The sequence below is a fragment of the Protopterus annectens genome, chromosome 11.part0 (assembly GCF_019279795.1).
Source record: "Protopterus annectens isolate FY-2018-M chromosome 11.part0, PAN1.0, whole genome shotgun sequence".
NCBI classification, from domain to species: Eukaryota; Metazoa; Chordata; order Ceratodontiformes; family Protopteridae; genus Protopterus; species Protopterus annectens.
The window spans coordinates 366,826,251-366,849,573 of NC_056745.1; the positions used below are offsets into that span (position 1 = coordinate 366,826,251).

General features: G+C 46.1%; 1 protein-coding gene across 1 annotated transcript in view; it reads right to left on the reverse strand.

Moving 5' to 3' along the window:
• Positions 1-23,323, reverse strand: part of POC1B (POC1 centriolar protein B) — a 944,738-nt gene that overhangs the window by 471,463 nt on the left and 449,952 nt on the right. The window contains exon 9 of the mRNA XM_044087861.1: positions 17,349-17,417. Coding sequence (XP_043943796.1) covers positions 17,349-17,417 — 69 coding nt within the window. The remainder of the gene's footprint in view (positions 1-17,348; positions 17,418-23,323) is intronic.

Below are 23,323 nucleotides of genomic sequence, written 5' to 3' on the forward strand. Positions count from 1 at the left end.
AGGGTGCGCCACTGCATCGATCCATGCTCCTAGACTCCTTATTAGGAGGATGGACGGATGTCGAAGCCTCTGCTACATCTTGCTGGGTAGCAGATGCCACCACCATAGCATCTACAGCCACACCTTTCGTCAGAAACTCTTTTTCCGGGGGTGCTGACAGGAACTTATTAGGACGAGCAGGCACCGGTTCCACAGAGTCTGGGTGTTCCCACGCCCTTCGACAGATCAAGTCCAAGAGCTCGAAGGGCGGAGACACCCAGGAGGCGGAGGGCTGAGCCCCGAAGGCCTTAAGGAAAACCGACTCATCAGCAGAAGGGGGTTTGGATTGCCAGCCGCCTCGTTGTTTAAGGGCTTCCAGGATGTCTGCAAAGGAGACATCATCTGAGGACGACTTAGGGGACCCCTCTGCATCATCGAGATCAGTGTCTGATGTAAGAGACTCATCAGGGGAGTCAACATGCTTCCTCTTGCACGATCTTTTCCTGGGGGGGTTCCTCCGAAGAAGCTTCAGAGGGACCTCCAGGAGGGGGGGAAACCCCAGTGGGGGTAACCTCAGGCCCCGGGGCTCCGCTGTCTAAGGACAGGGGGACTGCCAAAGACCCAGTCTCAGTATGCAGGGAAAGAGCTGGGGAGACCGTGGAGGTAGCCAAAGAAGATTTGGCTAACGCACTCCTCATAGCCCTGAAGGCGGGACCACCAGAATCCTGGGAAGGTCCCACCTCCGTGGCCACAACGGTAGACGGCACTCCCGCAGCCGGGAGGCGAATAAGTCACAGCAAGGTTGGCCCCAGCGGTTGAAAACTGTTGCTGCTATCACAGGGTTGAGGGGCCACTCATGAGGTTGTAGGATGTACCTGCTCAATTTGTCCACTATCACGTTGGAGCTCCCGGGAATGTGCTATCACCCACTGCCATATTCTTAAGGCCTTTTGGCATAACGGATAAGATCTGGTGCCCCCTTGCTTGTTGATGTACCAGACCACTGACATGTTGTCTGACTGGATCGCAATAGTCCCTGACAGAAGGATAGAATGGAATGCTTGCAACTCTAGTAGCACCGCCCTCAGCCTCAAGCTAAATGCCAAAAAGTGCATAGTCATCCCCTTTGGAAAAAACAAAGTACCCACAAACTACCACATAGGTGGTAGCCCCCTAAATACGAAGACGTAATAAGGGATCTGAGGACCCAAGTAGACAATAACCTCTCCTTTGATAATCACATTGCCAAAGTGGTTAGAAAATCCTGCTATGTGGCCCACCTAATCAAAAAAGGGTTTGCATCCAAATCGAAAGAGGCCATTGGTCCCATCTACACACCACTCATCAGACCCATCATAGAGTACAATGCCCCATTTGGGATGTACCTTACAAGACACCTGCAACAACTGGAAAGACCACAGAAGTACCTCACCAAGAGGATCACTGGCCTCAAGCAGATGCCCTATGCAGCTCGACTGAAGAAACTCCAGTTGTACTCGGTTGCATACCGCCTACTCAGAAGTGATCTCTGCCTGACATACAAGGCCATGTCCAACCCAGAATTGATGGACATGCTCCACTTAAAGAAAACCATATCCCCTCGAGCCACACACTCCAGGGATCTAAACCTCACCACAACAATAAATAGGATGTGCTGAAGGGATAGAGTCCTGTCCTAGAGACTTCCCGTGCTCTGGAACAAGATTCCAATCTATATTAGGCAGAGCTCCTCGCTAACCCTCTTCAAGAGAAACCTTGACGAATGGATGGGAAACAGAAAGTTTACCCCAGGGATCACTTCAATGGCTCTGCTGGACAGAGGTACAGGGAACTAATCTAAGGGGGCAGCGAAAGCCAACACATTCCGGCTAGGCTTATAAATGCCTTTGGGCAGACAGCCTAGTACCCACCTATGAAGCTCAGTTCCAGGACACTGATATGGAAAACGGCCTCTGTCTCCGGTCAGGTGCCTTGGACAGAGTTTCCCCTGACATAGCCCCCCCCCACCCTATCAGGGAGGCATCTGTGGTCACCGTGGCTCTCGGCTGATGGGGGCTGAAGGGGCGAGACCATTGTCGGGGATTTTGAGATGTCCACCAGAGTAAATCTTGCTTGAATCTCTAAGTTACACTTATCTGAAAAGACAAGGGATGTTGTAGAGGGTACCACTGCGTGAGAAGTAACCAATGAAGGAGTCTCATGTGGAATCTGGCTACAGAAACAATGGTGACCGAGGCTGCCATTAACCCCAAGAGTTGGAGTATGGACAGAGCAGAAGATTTGTGGTGACAGAGCAGCAGCTGAACCTGTTGCCTTATTCTTTGAAGTCTGTGGTCTAGGAGAGATGCTGTGCAATTTCTCATGTCCAACCATACCCCGATGAATTCTAAAGACTGCTGGGGTCGTGTTGGACTTCTCCCAGTTTATAGTGATTCCTAGGCATTGTGCTGTGAGGAGAATGTAGTGTAGGGCTTCTTCCAGTAAGTGCTTGGTGGGGGTGGTGAGGAGCCAGTCGTCTAGATACGGAAACGTCTGGAATCCTTGAAGTCACAGGTGCGTGACAACCAGTTCCATGCATTTGGTGAACACTCTGGGGGCTGTAGAGAGAGACCGAAGGGCAGTGCTTGAAATTGGTAGTGACTGGCACCTATGCAGAAGCATCTTCTTGAGCGTTTGTCCATTTTTATGTGGTAATACGTATCTTGAAGATCTACACAGCACATCCAATCGTCTTCTTCCAGAAGAGGAAGGCTAGACTGAACCATGACCATCTGGAATTTCTCGGTTTTTACAAATTTGTTCAGTGTGCCGAGATCCAGAATTGTTCTCCAGTCCCCTGTCTTTTTTGGCACTAAAAAGAACCTAGAGTAAAAACCGGATCCTATCTGGTCTGAGGGAACCGTCTGGATGACTTTTTTGTAGCAGCTTATGAATTTCGTGTGCTGCTGCTTCCCTTTGACTGGGTGGAACGTCAGGTAATTCTCTGGATGAGACTGGACAAAGATGGAAGGGGATGCGATAGCCTCTAGATATTATCCGTTGTATCCAAGAGTCAGTGGTTATGTTTTGCCAGGCAGTGGGGTGCAAGGAAAAACGATCCCCGACCACTTCCAGAGATGAGCAGTCTGGCAATGCTTCAGGAGCACTGATAGGGTTGGCCAAAGAAAGAATCTCTGGAACCCTGGTTTCACGGACCTCTTCTGCCCTGAAAGCAACGTCTTCCATTGGAGTTTCCCTCTCTGCCTCTAGGGGAGAACTCAGCATGTGTGTCACAGAAAGAGCCCTGTGATTTCCTGTGCCACATCTTCCCATTCCTCTGATTTCTGGAGTAGAATCATTGAGAACTGATATGTCTGACACCAATGGCAGATAGGGTCTTGCTGTCTTGTTCGCACCTTGCCAGCGTATCTTTAGGGCCAAACAAAGAGCGGCCTCGATGGGAGCGTTCATAAAAGAAGCCTTAAAGGAGTCCGCAAAGTCACAAAGGCACATCCAGACATGTCGTCTGGTGATTATACCTGTCCCCTGCTTCTCTAACCTTTCCTTCCATTGCGTGTGAAATAAGACGCATGGAAGAATTAGATATGGATTCTAGGGTGGCTGAGAAGCTACGTTGTCACGGACCTCATCAGAAATAACTCCTGCCAAGGTTCCAGAGAGTTGGTTAATAAGATCCCTCTGGAGCCTCTAAAAAGTGTGCCAAATAGTTCAAAGACCTTATGGCAAAGGTCAATAAAGCAAACACACACTTCCTGAGTCTATCGCCCGGGATTCCTTGTTGGGCGGATAGACAGTTTGGCTCTCTTCTGCCAAGTCTTTCTTGGTTGCAGCCGCCACCACCATGGCATCTACTGGAAGACCTCTTGACCAATGGGGATGCGCAGCTGTGGGGAGATAAGATTTTGTCAGGCCTCTGCAGTTTAGCTTCCATGGTGTCAAGAGCCTACCATCTGTGCTGGACAAGCTCATCGGCCAGCGGGGTAACCTAGGAGGTAGGGGGCCGTGCATGAAAGGCCTGCAGGAATATGGATTAGAGGACTTCCAGTCGCCCCTCTAAGGATCTCGAGGATGTCACCAAAGGACACCTCAGAGGGTGACTGTGGGGACCCTTCCCTGCCATCAAAGTCCATATCTTCGGTCAAAGACTCCTCAGTGGAGTCCATGTGCTTCCTCTTGCACGAAGCCTTGAGAGGTACTTCCTCAGTGGGAGGTTCTGGGGACTGTAAAGAGGGGGAGAAACCTGAAACCCTTGTGCCCGGTGTCTGGTCGTTGTGGCTGGTGAGAATTGCAGCACAGAGAGGGGAGAGGACTCTGACATGTGGGGTTTGCCAGCGGAGGCAACCACCCTCTCCATGGCCTGGAAGGCCAGCCCACCCAAAGAGGGGTGCGATCCCAGAACCAAGCACGACAACCTCGGAACTGGGGTCACACCCCACTCTGATGAGCCGACCCCCAGACCAGGAGTCTCAAGAGGACTGTGAAGCGTGAGAGAGAGGATTCCTGGAGGGTGCCATAGAAAAAATCGGAGTGGAACCAAGAATGCCCTCCCCCACTGCACAGCCACTAGCCTGAGAAGACCCCTATGCCCAGTGCACTGAAGGCCACAAGGACTACACCGGCTCCAAAGTGAGATCCACTATTGGCGTCGGAGGGAGGGAAGATGCTGTCGGAGGAATGGGCTTTGATACTTGGGTGGAAGTCGAAGGAGGAGTGTATGTTGGAGTTTGAGGTGAAGGAGAGAACGTAGGTTTAGAGACACCCCTGGCCACAAGCAACTGGTCAACAACCCACAACACATCTTGTTCAGAGAGGCTCCTGGTCAACCTCATTGAGAAACCTGAAGGCGATTCTGGCCTTTCTAGAAAAGAGCCATATTGGCTACCAATGAATAGATCCAAAGAAGGAGAGTACTTGGTCCTTGCTAATTCGAGTGGTGCAGAACCCGGAACAGAGGATGCCTGCACTGAGGAAAATGGTGTCTAAGTAATCTGTGCCGACGAAGGCAGCGCCATAGAAATTGAAGGTTTCTGTACCGTAAAGACAAGTGTCTGCACCGATAGGTACGGTGCCGTCGAGGAAGGTGTCTGCACCGGTAACAATGACGGTGCCGAAAAGCACGTCGGTGCAGAAAGTGTCTGAAATGTGGAGGACAGTATCATCAGACTCTGGGCCGAAGGGGATTGCACCAATGGTGCCAAAGGAGACTGTACCTGCAGGGACAGTGCCAGTAAGGGTTGTGATGGAACTGTCGGAGCAGTAAGTGTCTGCACCGGGAACTCCAGTGCCGGTGTCGATAAGGAGGACATGGCTGGAGCAAGAATCAACTGGGGCGGTGCTGTGCCTGGTGCCAAAAAAGTCACAGGTGGCAGCACCGAAGTAGCAATTTTCAATTTCTTATGAGTCGACTCCCTGCAATCTCCAGAGGGAGATGAAGTGAGTGACCTTGATGAGGAAGAGGAAGAATGCATCTTACGGGGTTTAGCAGGAGGGGGTGAGCCCTCTGACCCAGAGATAGCTTCACAGAAAGGAGATCTGAGATGACCTTTCAAGATTAACTTGTTCTTTCTCTCGTTAATAGTCCTGGTCAAAATATTTCTACAAATCCAACACGTGTGATCCACAGTAAGGTGGGAGACATTCAAACAATAGACACAAGTAATGGCCATCAGAAAGCGGTAACTTATGGCTGCAATCCTTACACTGTTTAAAACCAACACTACTTTTCTTGTCTGACATAATAATGTGGAGAAGAACGACAGTACCAAGAACAAGAAAGGCTACCCAGAAGGGTAAGAAGAGAGAGAAGTACGGAAGGATTACCAACGATGGTAATGAAGAATGACCTCATAGGTAAGAAAAAGGGTAATAAAGGGAAAAAGACTAAAGGGAGAGAGTCTTAAAGATACGATAGGGTAGGAGAATAATAAAATTAACTGAGCGAAAAACTTTTAAAGTAGTAATATATAATCTTTCAAAAATTATTCACTTAGCTGAGAGAGAGTGACTTGACACGGCTGTACAGCAATGAGGCAAAAGAGATCTGAGGTAACAGGGAGCAAAGTATTCTGGGTAGGACCTTGGCTCGAGAGTTTTTGGCTGATGCGAGCTTGACATATGGCCGGCTCGGTTCCGAGGACGGAACTGATAACCCATCAGTAATGAATGAACAAAGATTAACAACGTCAGATGTTATGGTTTAATAAAGATGTTTTTTGTTTAAAAAAAAAAAGGCAGGAATTGAATAATTTATGTAATGTTGCTTATCTTATATAATATATAACAATATATGTGAAGTAAATTTTTTGTTACATTAATTATAGTGTAATTACTTTTATATGAATATAAATTTGCCTGTGTCACAACTGATGATTCGATTTTGGAAAAAAAGCATCAAACATCACAACAGTTTTAGACAGTGCCTAAAGCAGACAGTATGGAAGCCCCCAAAGTGGTCATGCCAGAGGTCTTGGCCAAAACCTATTTAAACAGCATCTCAGGTCCAACTGTCAGCAGACCTAAGAGAAACTCTTAGACTTGTTCAGGCTGTTCCCATTCCTCCTTCTTTTTCAGTTTTTTTTTTTTTTTTCTGAAGTGCTTGCACTTCTGAGGGAAGATATCAGAGGCCTTGGCTAATGCCATGGCAGCACGGGACTAGAAGCATGCCTTATTTTCAGTGATGCAGTCCCACAGATGTGGCTTGATAACAGATTGTCCTTGGGGAAAACATTGCATTATGTGGGCAGCTGGCATGATGTGCTGTAGGCCTATGTAAAAAAAAAAAAAAAAAAAAGGCACCATTTATGAAAATCATTGTCTGGGATTTGTTTCTCACATTCAATACAATTATTCTTTTCTTGGAAAAAAAAAAAAAAACTGAATCACTGTCACTATCAGACAGTTGCACAATTCAGAATAAACTTTAATAAAGGTAAAAAGAGTTCGCCCTATGGGATAATTACCCAAAACCTCTGTAATCAGGTGGATATGCTGGACTGACAATGTTCTGTACAGCATACAAACATAAATGGACTGCAGCAAAAAAATATCTAAAGACAGCATTAGTTAAGCCCCGTCTATACTACTGAAGTCCTAACATCTGAATGGGAGGGTGTGGGATAGAACTAGGAGGGGGAATGTAAATCTTTGAAGTTGGGCTAGCAGGAATCCCATAAAGGATAAGTGCAACAGTGAATAATATGACAAACATCAGCCTTAGTATTCAAGTCAGACTGTTAATCGCAGTGGTCACTAACAGAATTTGTTGCGAAGATTCGTTTTGGTATGTATTCCCCACAGTGGCACTGGGAGATTACTGTGTACTTACCTCCAGACCACTCGTCATCTGCCAAACAGGAAGACAGGTAGAAGTTCAAGACCTCCTTAGTGAAGCACAAGGTGCTCCCCACTATATGTTTAAGGATGATGAGCGTAATCTTCAAAACTCAGAGAATTTAAGCTTAACAGCAGGGAAATACAAACGGCTGCATGTTCAAGTAGTTACTTTTCTCTGAGGTACAGAAATATAATACTCCTATCTAGTGAAACCGGTACAGGAGACCATACATGTTTAGCTTTCAGTTTCTTTGTAACCAAAGGTTGAGGAAAACAGGATTATTAATGAAAGCAACAGCTTAGTCAGGTATAGGCACAACATTCTAAGGTGGGGTACCTTCCTTGCCCCTTCTCCTAAAACTGACGGGAGTGGCTCTCCCTTGCCCACTGAAAGGACCCCAACAGCCACACAGGCTACATTTTTTCAGGTGACCAGGTATTATGATATGGTTAGGGGGCATGGAGGGGGGGTCGGTTGCAGACAAATTAAGTACCTACTCAGATGGAACGTTATGGTGAGTACATAACTTCTTTATCTGAAGGAGTTGCTTCATTTGTTCTGCAACCTGTGAGACAGAGTCCCCAGCTACCTATAAAATAACCCTGGGTGGCCTTACGGAAGGATATTCCGAAGCACTGCGGAGCCAAAGGAAGCCCTACTCCTCGAAATCATATACAATTTATAATGGGAAATGAACGTATGAGAAGAGGACCAAGTAGCTGCTGAACATATGTCGTCCACAGGAACCCTGGACCAGAAAGCTGCTGATGTAGCAATGGATCGGGTTGAATGAGCGTGAATTCCCATAGGCACTGGTTTACCTGAGGACGTATACCCGTGGATTATGCACTGAGAAATCCAATTAGCTAGGGTTACTTTAGAAATTGCCTTTCCCATAGCTGATTTGGCGAAAGACACAAATAACTGATCAGACTTGCGAAAATCTTTAGTCCTGTGCAGGTAGAAACGTAGTTGCCTGTGTACATCCAGTTTGTGCAATGTGTACTCCCCCTTTGTTCTGAAAATTTGGAAAGAATACCGGTAAATTGATTGACTGGTTAATATTTGACTCTGAAGCCACCTTTGGTAGGAAAGACGGGTTTAGTCCCGAGAGACACTCTATCCTTGTGAAAAATGAGGTAGGGGGGTTTCATGCACAGGGCTTGGAGTTCTGAAACCCTCCTGGCTGACGTAATAGCCACTAAAAAGGCTGTTTTCCAAGACAAGAATTTTAATGGAACAGAGGTGGCAGGCTCAAAAGGTGGACTTGTCAAAGCTTGTAGGATTAAAGTCAAGTCCCATGGAGGAAGCACCGACTTTACTGATGGCTTCAAAAGAAAGATGCCCCCTCAAGAAGGTTTTGCATATCTTTGAAGATGCTACAGATCCCCGTCCATCTCCCACGTGAAAATGGGAAATGGCTGCTAGTTGTACCTTAACTGTGGAAGTGCTCGCTCCTTTTTGAAAGATAAGCGACAGAAAATCCAGAATCGTTGGAATAGGGACTGTAAAAGGATCCAGGCCCTCGCCCTCAGCCCAGATGGAAAAACGTTTCCTTTTACTATTTTAAATGTTTCTGGTAGCAGGCTTATGGGCCGCCACGAGAATGGCCTTCACTGGTGATGAGATACCGGGAGTCCTAGCCATCAGAGGAACTGGATCAACCAGTCAGTCAGCTTGAGGTTTAGCAGGTTCGGGATTTGGCATCCCACAGGATGCGAAATCAAATCTGGAATGGGATCCAGGATCCATGGAGGAACTATACTGTGAGACCGCAGATAAGGGAATCAGATCTGATGAGGCCAGAATGGGGCTATGAGGATAACTTTGCTCCCCAACCGACGTGCTTTCTGAATGAACTTCGTCATAAGCGGGAGGGGGGGGATAAGCATAAAGAAGACCGGGTGGCCAAGCATGCACCAGAGCATCTCTCGGGGTCTCCCCTGAAGGGGGAAGTATTGCAAAGTACTCGCTGCACTTTGTGTTTGACGGAGAGGCGAAAAGATTGCAGCGAGGCCAACCCCATGCGCGGAAGATCTGCTTCGCAACCGAAGGATTGCGAGACCACTCGTACAGGGTGAGAATCACCCGACTCAGTTTGTCCGACAATATGTTGGACCGACCCGGAATGTGCGTTGCTACCAGAAAGTGGTTGGTGGATATCGCCCATTCCCACACTCTCATAGCCTCTCGGCAGAGGGGATAAGACCTGGTTCCCCCCTGTTTGTTTATGTACCAGACCACCGCCATGTTGTCTGTCTGGATCGCAACAGTCCCTAGAGGGAGAAGTTCGTGGAGAGCTTGCAACGCTAAAAGCACCGCCCTAATCTCTAGAACATTGATATGCAAAGCGGTCTCTATGGGGGTCCACGTGCCTTGGACGGTTCTGCCCGAACAATATCCCCCCACCCGAGGCGAGAAGCATCCGTGGTCAACGTGGCTTGGGGTGGGGCAAATACAAAGGGTCTCCCTTCCTGCAGCTCTCGCGAGTGAAGCCACCAAAGGAGGGAGTCCCTGCAAGTTCTGCTCAGTGGAATAGGAGTGTTCAGCGGTTGAAACACTAGTGACCATTGAACTTGAAGAGTCCACTGTAAGACCCTCATTCATAGGCGAGCATAAAGAGAGAGACCGATGGCCGCTGCCATAGACCCCAATGCCCTCAGGACTAACTCCGCCGTAGGAGCTGGGCTTCGAAGAAGGGCTAAGATCTGATGCGATAAGCTGTTGAGACTGTCTGGGGTTAGGAAGGCCCGAGAGATGCGCATGTCCAATTTGGCCCCTATAAACTCCAAAACCTGCACTGGTTGAAGGAAGGACTTTTGAAGGTTCACTGATATGCCCAGACTCTGGGCGAGAGTCAGAGCATAATCCCTTGCAATACAGAGTTGATGCCTGTTGGAGGCGGCAAGGAGCCAGTCGTCCAGGAACGGGAACAACTGAATGCCCTGGAGTCTCAGGTGGGCTGCAACCACTGCCATGACCTTGGTGAACACCCTGGGGGCTGAGGTGAGGCCAAACGGGAGAACCCTGAATTGGTAATGACCGTCTCCCAGCCGGAAGCGGAGGAACCTCCTGGATCGCCTGTCCATCAGAATGTGGTAGTACGCATCCTTGAGGTCTATAGAGCACATCCAGTCGTTCTCCCGAAGAAGGGGGAGAATAGACTGAAGAGTGCCCATCCGGAACTTCTCTTTGGGGATGAACAGGCTCAGGGTGGAGAGATCTAGAATTGGTCTTAAGTCCTCCGTCTTTTTTGGCACCAAAAAGAACCTGGAGTAGTAGCCCAATCTGGACTGGTCTGGGGGGACGGGCTGGATGGCTCTTTTTTCTAGCAGCTTTGACACCTCTGAAGCTGCTGTCTCTCCCTTTGTTCGGGTGGGACATCGGGGAGGCGCTTGACTTTGGGAGGTAGGTTCATGAATGGAATGGTGTAACCTCTGGATATGATTCGGAGCACCCATTGATCTGTCGTGATGGACTCCCAATTTGACAGATGCTCCGATAAACGCCCAACTGCCTCCAGAGAGGGACAGCCGGGTAAGCCCTCAGGGCTGTTGCGTGGGCCTGTCCGAGAAAGTTTCCCTAGACCCGAAGTTACGCAGGCCCCCTCTGCCTCTGGGCCGGCATCCACCTTGTCCTCCTCTGCCTCTAGAGGATGAGGGGTCCGAAGCTGGATGAGACTGCTGAGACTTGCGGAACCACAACTTCTTTTGTCCCCTCTGATGCCTTGAAAAGGATCGTTGGGGATTCGAGAAGTGGACCCCGACGGCAGACAGCGTCTTCCCATCCTTCTCGCTTTGGACCAGCGTTTCGCGTACAGTCTTGCCAAAAAGCGAAGATCCATCAAAGGGCACATTTGCGAAGGACGCCTTGAAGGGTTCCGTGAAATCGCAAAGGCGGAGCCAGGTGTGATGCCGCAAGACTGCCCCGGCTCCGCTAGCCCTAGCGGCTCCCTCCGTAGCATGAGAGAGTAGCCACATGGACGTGTTAGAGATGGACTTTAGAGTGGCCATACGAGTCGCAAATGTGCTCTTATCAGCAACCGTCATGGACTCTGGGGGGCTGCAGCGTATTCCTTAAGTCTCGCTGTAGCCTGATAATGTGTGCCATATAGTTCAGCGCCCTTATGGAGAAGGTTGCTGAAGCAAACATCCGCTTCCCAATACGGTCCATCGCCTGAGATTCCTTATCCGGAGGATGGACCGAGGAACTCTCCTGTGCCAGTTCCTTCTTCGTGGCGGCCGCCACCAACATGGCATCAACAGGAGACCCCTTAGCCCACGACTGCCTATCTGCGGGGGGGCTAAGAACTTTGTCAGGACGTCTAGGGATTGGCTCCACGGTGTCGGGCTCTTTCCACGCCCTGGCGGTGATTAAGTCCACCAGGGGGTCAGCCGGGGGGGACACCCAGGAGGTAGACGGGCCTGCCTCAAACGCCTCCAGGAACACCAATTCGTCTGAGGAAGGTTTTTGGGCAGACCATCCCCCTCTAATACGCAACATTTCCATGATGTCTCCAAGGGAGACATCCTCGGGGGGGGGGGGTGACCATGGGGAACCTTCCCCTTCATCCAAATCCATGTCCGTGGTGAGGGACTCAGGCGAGTCCAAGTGCCTCCTTTTACACTACCGTTTGCGAGGCACCTCCTCGGTGGGACTGTCTGAAGAGGGCTCGCCCACGGGGTCTTGTTCCTCTAAGGGAACTAACTGGAGGGTTTGAGCAGGCTGTCCCATAGGATGGATGTTGGAGGATAGACCCACATGCATAGGGAGAGCGGGGGGATCCGAGGCCCGGACCGGGGATCTGGAAGACCTCGACAGCACCCTCTCCACTACCTCAAAAGCCGAAGGAGAACTACTTTCCCCAGGCTCCGAAAGTAGTCTCCTCGGCTCCAAAGCAGGGATCAGCGTCGGAGCCGAAGCGGTCGGATCCGAGAGAGAAGTGTGCTCCGACCGACACTGCGCCGGAGACATACCAATCCCCACGACAATGCTCGGCCCTCGGTCCCGAGAGCTTGGATCAGACACGCTCGAGGGTACGGTCGGCATCGAAGATACCGGAGCTATCGGCGCCGACGAAACCCCGGCTCTGAAAGGGCCCGGATCCGATGACTACAAAACCCTAAAGCAGGTCGGAGAAGGAGTGATCGGAGCAAAGAGAGGGACTGTGCTCACCCCCTGGGGGGGGGGGGGGGCAAAAGCACCCCCATCTGCATTTGGGTCTGCAGGAATCGACATCATCCGATCCATGTCCGCGTCGCTAAGGCTCCTGGTCGATCTAGAGGAAGTGGTCAAGGCGGGCCGGGAGGGCCGCCTCAACGACCCTGAAGGAGACCGGTACTTCTCCTCCAGCTCCAGCGAGAACCGAGGTGAACAGAACCAAGAGGGGGAGGATCCAGATACCTTTGAGGGAGAGCTAACCACTTTAGATGGGGGGGGGGGCTGAGGGATGATCTTCAGCCCACCTTTTATGAGATCTGTGCTTGTCTTTCTCCTTGTGTCTCTTTTCTTTGGAGACAGAAGCACTAGCGTCCCCCGAACCCTGCATAGCAGAGGGAGTTTGAGTCCCAGGCAGAGCGGGGGGAGCTAAAGGCACCGGGGCTACGGAAGCAGCCTGAGCCTTCGAGGGGGAGGAAGAAGAAGCAGAGTCCTGGGGAAGTAAGCCCGCCAGGATCAGCTTGTTCTTCCTGTCCCTAATTGCCCGGGGATTAAAGGCTGCACAAATTGGGAAAGCCGTTGATAAATGGGCCACTCCCAGGCACAAAACGCACTGATTGTGGCCATCAGCTGGGGAAAGCTTATGGCCACACTCAGAGCACTTAGAAAAAACGGCCTTGGGTCCTTCAGCCATTTCTTAACAATACACACACCCAAACACTAAGGGGGGAGGGGAACAACACGCGACGCTAAGACGAAAAACTCTACAGAAAAGGTTCTAAACTCTAAATCTACTAGGGGGGTTACTACCACAACACATGCTAACTAAACAAAAATTAAATTTAAGGATATTTTCTCTGAGAGAAAAAAGAAACGATCTTACCAGGCCTAAGGAGCTCTTCACAAGTAGCTGCTTCAGCCGCGGCAAACTCGATCTGAGGCAATACAGTAGGTAGCAGGGCATTATGGGTAGGGGAGGAGCTAGGAGATCAGATCTTTTAGCAAGTGAAGCTGTCAGATCCGATGCCCACAGGTTGCAGAACAAATGAAGTAACTACTTCAGATCACATATATTCCTAGATTAAAATAACTTTAACTCATTCACTCCAATGGAGCTCATGAAGTCTGCACTGTAACCTCCAATGGGCGGAGCCTATACCTTTTGACAGAATCAAATTATGTCCTCACATTTCAAGCAAATGTTCATATCTCTGTAACCATAAGCATTATGAAAGATGTATAAATGGAAAACTCTTCAGCACAAACTATTTTTTACAGTGGTAATATTCTTTAGGTTCTAAGTCAAAATAAACACAGTAACTATTACATTTGTAATATTTTGTAAACATACAATATCCCAGCAACCACTCAAGTTACACACATACCACCACAGCACTGTATTCATCTAGCTGTGAGCTTTCATATGAGGCTAAGGAGTTCTGTCTGTGTTACCTGGTTGTTGAGATATTTAGAAAAATGTAAAAATTATATCTATATAAGTTAATATCATAAAAACAACAGTTAATACCTATTTACCTGCACTAAATAGCGGTCAAATATTAATGCAGTTGAGTTTGCTATTGTGTAAGCTTTAAGATGAAAAGTTTTAAAACCTTGTACATAACATGGTTTTGGAATTACTGATGCAAATATGAACAAGCAATACCTGACACCTAGAGACGTCAGTCGGAATTAACTGCAAATGCACTTGCAGGCATCACTCAGATGTAATGAGTTAAACAAGAAAGTAAATCTAAACATTAAAAATACTACATGGAAGGTTTTTCCCCAACAACAGAAAAAGCAAAGCTGTCTGTCAATCCTCGAAAACCGCAAAGGAGCACTTTCTTTGGCAACAGGAAACCTTTGAAGGGCTGGCATCCAAATCTATCTTCATCTTCAAACTAACAGTTTATGAGTGTGGAAGGTACCCTGAAGCTTTAGAAGCTGGCTGGATATTACATCCTATGTAGAATATAATCCATTCAGCTTAGGATACTGCAGCAGTTATCAATATGATGAAGATCTTAGATTTTTTATCACTAGACAATGAATCAGTAACTCGGTGTATAGTAGCTATATCTAAAAAAGGAAATGTCCTACTTAACTACATAGAACAAGGTCATTTAGATGGATTGTAGGCTGTCAGAGACAGAGAAAGTTTATCCAGAGGAAGAAATACAGTAGCAGATAACAGGCAATTTTGAAACATGATTTTAGTGAGGACTTGAAGAGGATGGGTTTGCTGATCTTTTGGATGGAGGTATATATATGCTCTTCCATCAAAGGTTGACAGCATTCAAATGACATGGGTCTGAAAAAGTACAGTTGTGTGCACTTACCATAAATGTAGATGTTCGAGTGTATTCACTGCTGCAGTCATCACACTTGGGTTATCTGCCTGCAGGTACCCCTCAGTTGGCCCAAATACCAGAGTCTTGGGATTTCTGTGTCGGATGCTGTCGCCTCTTCCATGACGTCAGGTCGGGGGTATAAAACATGCAGCCAACACCATTACATCAGTTTTTCTTGCCCCAGATGTCAGGAGCCCCCAATATAGGAAGCAATTACATGGTGAGGATCACCTCCAGTAAAAAGTAAATACCACTGCCTTAAGATATGGCCAAAAAAGAGGATAGGTAGGAAGTACAGAAAAGTCAGGGGGCTGGAGGGAGGGTAACCAGGACTGCAACAGTGAATACACTCTAACATCTAAATTTATCTTAAGTGTACACAACTGTACTATGTTCTTCATGTTTCACTGTTGCAGTCAGCACACTTGGGTTGATTCCCAAAGCTGAGGAAGGGAGGAGGCAGTCAAGAAGTATTAGGGCTGGCTAGGAGGCCTTGTAAGACTGCTGTAGCAAATCCAGCTCTGAATTTAGAAAAGATAGGTAAGTGTTAATGCTTGGTGAAGGTGTGTACAGAACTCCAGGTTGCAGCTTCCAGGATGTCCCTGGTAGGGACTCCCCTGAGAAATGCTGTAGAGGTTGAGTTAGTGGAATGGGTTCTGATCCCCTGTGGGGTAGGTTTTCCATGGTGCTTGTAGCAGAAATGGTGGCCTTGCCTTCTGCCCCTGTAGCAAAGCTGACTAGCAGTTGGTCAGATTTTCTGAATGGTTTAGTCCTGTCAAGGTAGAACCTAAGCTGTCTGTGCACGTCCAAGGAGTGCAGGATCCTTTCCTCTTTATTCTGACAATTAGGAAAAAAGTTAGGTAAGTGGATGTATTGCTTTTAAAGCCACACTGGATACCACCTTGGGCATAAATGATGAGTTTGTCCTGAGGGAAACCCTGTCCGGATTGAAGATAATGAAGAGTTCCACAGGCATAAGGGCCTGTAACTCAAGACACTCTTCTTGCTGAAGTGATGGGCTGGAAGTAGGACTGTTTTCCAAGAGAGGAATTTTAACTCTGCTGTAGCAGCAAGCTCAAAAGGGGGAAACGTGAGCTTCTCTAGTACAAAGTTAAGGTCCCAGGCAGGAGTGGGAGCTCTCCTCGGGGGTCTTAGATTTTTAGCTCCTCTCAGGAACTACTTGACCAGAGGGTGAGAGAAGAGGGGTGGCTCAGTAGTGTAATGAGCTGAGATGGCAGAGGCATGAATCTTAATGGAAAATCAATTCTTTGTTTTTTAGAGGGGAAAGGCTGGCTTCCCCTAATTAAAGTAATAAGGTCTTCAGCCATTCTAAGCATTTGTTTCTGAGGAATGGGTAGCTTGAGAATGCGCTTTGGTCATCGGTTTCCTAGGCGTAGTGCGAACTCTGGGCCTGAGAAAATCAGTAGTTTTAGTCAAGAACGAAGTAGTCGGTTTAATACGAACATCGGAAGGCTTGAATACACCCTCAGAAGCTGGTGCCTGCACAGTGGCTCTGGACCCATCCAAGGTAGAGATATCCACATGTTCCATAGTCGAAGAAGCATCTCGCGGCATACCAGACTTTAAATGGGTCTCAGTAGAGGACTGGGAATCTGTAGAAGCGGGTATCAGCGGCTGCGAAAGCACCTCACTGAGTACTGGCGGACTGGCGACTAGCTTAATGGAAGCGTCGTCAGCAGTTTTGGACCTATGCGGTCTCTGTCTTTATCCTTATGTTTTTTTTGGAAGATCGGTAGTCGGATGGCTTAACGAAGCCATTTTGGAATACGGAGAATGACAGCAAAAGAATTTAGCAACAAAGATAGCCCGACGACGAATAGTTCAGGCATTGAACAAGGCACAAAACCGACAGTGAGGAACGTCGTTGTTTGGGCCTAAACAAGTGATGCAGTAAGAATGAAAATCTCTGTGAGGTATTTGCTTTCCACAGTTAACTTTTTCTGACATCGGTTAGAGCAAGAAAAAAGGATCTCCAACAGGGTACTTAGCTTTTAGAAGACTTCAGGTTTGAAACTCAAAAAACGAAAATTTCAGGTAACGGCCGACCAGCACTTGCGAACTGCTTCTGGCTCCCGCGCGGCAAGAAAAGCTGATGTAATGGCGTCGGCTGCATGTTTTATACCCTTGACGACCTGACGTCATGGAAGAGGCGACAGCATCCGACGCAGAAATCCCAAGACTCTGGTATTCGGGCCGACTGAGCACTACCTGCAGGCAGATAACCCAAGTGTGACGACTGCAACAGTGAAACACGAAGAACATCTACAAAGTACAAAGGACACAACATAACTAGTACTGAATGTGGCAAAATTCTATACAAAAATCCTGTTTTCTCAATCTCTCTTACAAATGCAAGGTTTTGTGAGGTTGCATCAGATGAAAAAATCCAACTTTAGAGCACAAATGTCTTGATAAAAAAAAAAAAAAAAAGAAAGGAAAAGAAAAAAATATTCTATCTGTCAACACTAAAAAGAAAAGAAAAAAATACTTGTAGAAGCACAAACCTGAGCATCATTCCCACCGGAAACAAAATGTTCTCCACTTCTGGAAAAAGCTACAGAAAGAACAGGACCCTGCAACAACAAATTTTATTTTTAAAAGTATTAAATATAATTTCACAATTACTTTAAAACAGCAGTAGTCTCTTAAATAGCACTATGCTTGATCACACATATTGAAATAGAAATACAACACTTAGTAAAATTACAAAGCAAGATACTGCCTGGCAGAGAACATTCAGACTACAATATGCAAAGTTCAAAACCCAGTTTGCCATGTAACTTTCCTTTTACATGCCTGATAAAAGGCAAAAATAATTAACTCCACATACATGAGCTGGATTCAGGTAGTAGCCCAAGTGCTGAAACAGCTGACAGAAAGTGATCACTGTCAATTTGCCCACCCATCCATCCTGAGGGGAGAGAGGCAATGTGGTCCCATGCTCAAGAAAGGTATTTGTCTGGTGCAGGTCATGTCACTGTACCAATATGCAGTAGGACCGTGAACTGTGCTTAGATGTGCTGAGTAGTGTTCTGTGCTATAACAAAGACAGTTAGGATATGGCATACTGGTCAGTACTGCAAGGCACACTTTGGCAGTGCATACTTTAAGCCACCAATGCAGGATTCAAAGCATAAGGGAATTCCTCAGTGAAACACCAAGCATGATACTGCATCAGGGGTTAGCCCCTCTTCCCTGGCAGCCTGCGTCAATTAGAGGCCTCTACTCTTTGAGGATAGTTGCCACACAATTTCCAACAGAAGCAGACTCATTCCCAGAATGTAAGCCAGACACTAGCCTGGGAGGAGACGGGGATTTCCAAAATGCAACAGATGGTCAGTATACCCTTTGTTGGAGACAAAACAAAACAAATATTTGCACATTTGCAACTACCTTTCTTTAAAAATCCTTAAAACCCTAGCAGTCAATAATTTTGACTTCAGAAATTTCAGATGGACAACCCTCCTCAGACTCTATGATGAGCTACCCAAATGCATTTGTTTACATCACCACACCTAACACTAACACAGCTGCTATTTACACAAAGGAATTCTACTTCCACAGAGACTAATACCTTGACTTGGACATCCCTACTACAGACAAATATAATAATAAGTTTAAGCCCAAAGTGTTCTGGTGGTCCACAGCTTAAATAAACTGTATTTCAAGGGGAAAAAAAAACGTTTTTAAATCATACAAAGGTTCTAACATTCATCGTATCAAAAACATTATCGAGAATCTTAATAAAAGCTACTAACAGGACTAGTAAGGCAAATCATCAACTTAAAGTAGCTTCTGAAGTCATGTTATAAGCCATTCAGTTACATTAGGAAACAAAGAGTAACACCCAGCGGTGTTCTGAACTTATCCAAAATGGCCTCTTCCATTCAGACCAGCAGACATACAAATATATTAGTAAACAAATTTAGTGCAAACTTTACTCTTGAAATCACTGTCTTAATTCCACAAATTCCCAAATCATGTACTCCTCCTAACATCAAAAAGGAACATTTATTAGAGGTGCTCTCTAAAACCAAAAATGCAACTTCCATGTGGCCTGATAATTTACCTAGATACCTAATAATAAGAACCAAACATTTCCTTGTGGAGTTCCTCCTTAAATTGTTCCACTTGAGCTTAGCTAAAAGATTTGTCCCTTAATTAGTGTAAACTGCAAAGGTGATGTCCCTTCAAGAAGGCAGCCATACCACTGACCCAGAAAACTATAGACCCATTAGCCTGGCTAGTCTGATATGCAAAGCCATGGAATTCATCACATCTGATCTCATAAACTATGATCATCATGCTCAACTCGCATCAGTTTGGCTTTAATCAAAGGAAAATTCTGCCTACTTAATTTCTTTGAGGAGCTCACAGACTGTTGCTGAAAGTGGTCATTATGTTCCCACAGCTTATTTGGATGTGACCAAATAATCTGACACTATATGCCACTCTGGCATCGTAAACAAGCTAAATGCCTTAAAAGTAAATCCATACATGGTGAGGTGGATGGGTCTGCACCAGGGCTCAGTACTGAGACTTCTCTTTTCTACCAACTATATCTCTGACCTCCAGACCAGGAATCAGGATCTTTGGTTAGCTAAGTTTGCAGATGACTGCAAATTGGGTATTACTGTCGAATCTCAATCTGATACCCATGTATTACAGCAGGAACTAACCCTGATGAACAAGTTGTACATGGAAAAAGAGCTAAAATTATGTGTGAAAAAAGTGTAGTATTGTTACATTTGGTAAAAACATCTCTCTCAATGTACAGTATAGCCAATTCCCCACTCTAAAATAGTAATGCAGTTATGGATCCTGCAACCTGTGCTGATAATTCCCTCTCCTCTGATTACCATGCAGCAGCAGCAGTACTTATAAAGGCTTTCTACTTAGCACAACCAATACCTAAATCATCCAGGTCAAAAGATGTTATAATTCCACTTTACACAGCCCTCATTAGACCAGTTATTGAGTATAGCACTCCCTTTGGGGTGTACCTTTTCAGATATATTATGCAACTGAAAAGGCTCCAGAGATTCTTTACCAAGAAGACTGTTGCCCTAAAGTTCCTGCACTACCAGGAAAGGCTTCAAGTGCTAAACTTTTCCTGAGGTTTGAGTTTGGCATACTGGTTAAGGTGTTTACCTTACAGACACAAGGTGCCTGGCTAGAGTATTAAATGGGGTAATTAGCAAAGCTTAAAATGGCCCACAAAGGCAGTTAGCCTGGTACTAACATATGAACCTAAACCTTTACTCAGTTTCTTATAACAGGCTCTTGTGTGGTGATCTATGTCTGCCATTCCATACTGTTACAAACCACATCCTCTTTGATCTCTTACATCTTCACAAATCAAACAGCTCCACTAATACCATAACTAAGGACTTAAATCTATGGCAGTATATGAATAAACATACTGGAGAGACAATAGTTCAAAAAAATAAATGCAAGAAAACCAGATACAGTGGTCCATAAAAAGAAGACAAAAGTAGCACTGATCATTGAAATTGCTACACCCTGTGACTACAGTGTCGTATGTACAGACAGACACACAGTCATAAAATACCAAGATTTGCAGGCAGAAATAAGGGCAATGTGGAAGAAGGATACCCAGACAGTTCCAATAGTAGTAGGAACAACGGGTCTTACAGAAAATGATTTACATTCATACTTGGATACGTTACCAATACATGTAACTCCATATGAATTGCAGGAGGGGTCAATACTGGGCACATTGCAGGTGCCATGAAGAGCACTTCTGGCTAACATCAAAGATTGAAACAATACTAAATTCATGAACTTTAATCATACTTCGACTTAGGAATGGGATCTATTCCCATCATGGTATTAGAAACCCAAAAGACTTGGAGAAATTAGAGAGATAAATGTATTATAGAATACCTACCCTACCTAGAGTAAAGGAAAGATCCAGCATATGCCTGGATGTCCTAACAGTTACTGGATGTCACAAGAATATAATTGTGTTTTTTTTTTTTTTTAATTTAATGTTATTCACTCAAAACAACTAGACAATGCTGGTGTATGAAAGTACCCTTCTTATGATGACGGAGAGAGAATGGGAGAAAAAGGAAGCATACATGGAACGTGATACAGATCAGGTAACTGTGTCCTGACTGTTACTTGATATAAAAATGGCAATGATGAAAAGGAAAGCATTATTATACCTCAATACTAAGAAAGTATTGTTGTGTAAGAACTTACCATAACTTTAGATGTCCTTCTCTTCTATATGCTGCTGTATCCATAACACAAGGAAGTTTGTCTCTGGTGAACTCTCGTACGTCCAGCCATTATACAAAAGTTAAGCTACCGTTAGGGTGTGTGCAACATCCTGCATCTCTCCCTGAAAACGTCAGTCGTAAACAGACGGGTATAAAGCGGACGTCAGCACGTACCCTACTCAGAACAGATTGCTGCCACAATCAGCAACTACGGAGTGGGTAATCCAGGAGTCAGGCAAGTGTGAGGGGGAAAGCTGGGTGGGAAGCTACACAGCAGCATATAGAAGAGAAGGACATCTAAGGTTATGGTAAGTTCTTACACAACAATACTATGTCCTTCTATTCATATGCTGCTGTATCCATAACACAAGGGAGAGAGCAAAAGGCTCTTGTCCTAAGAAAAGAGCGGAGGACCAGAAGCACTTTCCACAATCCCATGAAGGATGGCTCTGGCAAATACTGCTCTTGCATTAGAAACAAATGTCCAATTTGTAGTGCTTAGTGAATGTGTGTACAGAGGACCGTGTAGCTGCTTCAAGAACAGCAGCAGTGTCCAAACCTTTGAAAAATGCCCCTGAGGAAGACACTGCCCTAGTGAAGTGTGCCTTTACTGGAGAAGGGAGTGATCTGTCATGGGTTGTGTAACAGAAGGAGATGGTTTTGGATATCCAAGAGGATATTGTTTGCTTGGAAACAGGGTGCCCATGGAGTCTTGAGCAGTATGAAATGAAGAGCCTGTCTGACTTGCGGCTGGGTTTGGTCTTAGCCAAATAATATTTGAGTTGTCTGTGTACATCTAAGGAGTGAAAAAGAAGCTATGTCTTACCATAACGTTCCATCTGTGTTGTAGATCTTTATTCATTCATTACTGATAGGACTTCGGTTCCGTTCTCGGGAACCGACACAACCGTTTCCAAGCTTGTGCCAGCCAAAAACTCTCAGCTAAGACCTACCCATAATGCCCCTCTCATAGTCTCTTCAGATTGAGTTTGCCCGCCCTCATATTATAGAAATAATAAAAGAGACAGTAAGAGGCTCTGTCAATACCTTAACTAGGAAATCCTAAAAACCACCAAGAGACCAGGCAGGGGGAAGGAGGGCGGGAAGTAATGAATGAATAAAGATCTACAACACACATGGAATGTTATGGTAAGACAATTTCTTTACCTGATGTTGTAAATCTTTATTCATTCCTTACTGAGAGGGCCAAGTCCCCAGCTACTTGAGTCCTGGGTGGCCCTAAGGAAGGATATTCCTGAGCACCATAGAACCAAAAGATGCTCGTCCCCTGGAGGCCAAATCTAATTTGTAATGAGTGATAAAGGTATGAGTTCTTGCTCAAATGGCTGCTGCGTAGATATCATCCATAGAGGCTCTGTAATGAAAGGACACAGAAGTAGCCATCGATCTAGTGGAACCTTTACTCTGGAAGGTAAAGACAGTTTATTCTGATGACAGATAAAGGTAATGACGTTTCTAAGCCAGAAAGATAGAGTCACTTTAGAGACAGGTTTACCCAGTCTGGGTCCCGCAAAGGCCACAAACAATTGATTAGTTTTTCTGAAAGCTTTAGTTCTGTCCAAGTAAAAGCAAAGTTGCCTATGAACATCAAAGGTATGCAAAACATATTCCCCTCTATTTGAATGCTGAGGGAAGAAAACCGGCAGGTCAATAGACTGGTTAACTGAAAACCCAGAAATGACCTTGGGCAAGAAGGATGGGTCAGTACGTAGGGACACTCTTTCCCTGTGGGAAATCAAGCAAAGTCTCTTGATACTCAAAGCCTGTAACTCAGATACTCTTCTCGCTGAGGTAAGGGCGACTAGAAGTAGAGCCTTCCAAGACAAACATTTTATATCACATGAATTAGAAGGTTTAAAAGGAGGACTTGTTAACGACTGAAGCACCAAAGTCAAGTCTCAAAGCTCTACTGGGGGCTTGACAGGGGGTTTAACATGTAATACTCCTTTCAAGAAGGTTTTGCACAGACGGTGTGACATAACAGAAAAATTACCAAATCCATTGTGAAAACTTGCGATAGCTGCTAAATGTACAGTAATTGTCGATGCTGAAGTTCCTGCATGTAGACGCGTAGTCAGGTATTGTATGATCTTCTGAATAGGCACAGAGAAAGGGTCTATGTCATGATCTTTGGTCCATGTAGAGAAACTAGCCCACTTACTAGAATAAATTTTCCTGGTGGAAGGTTTGTGTGAAGCCAGAAGAATCTC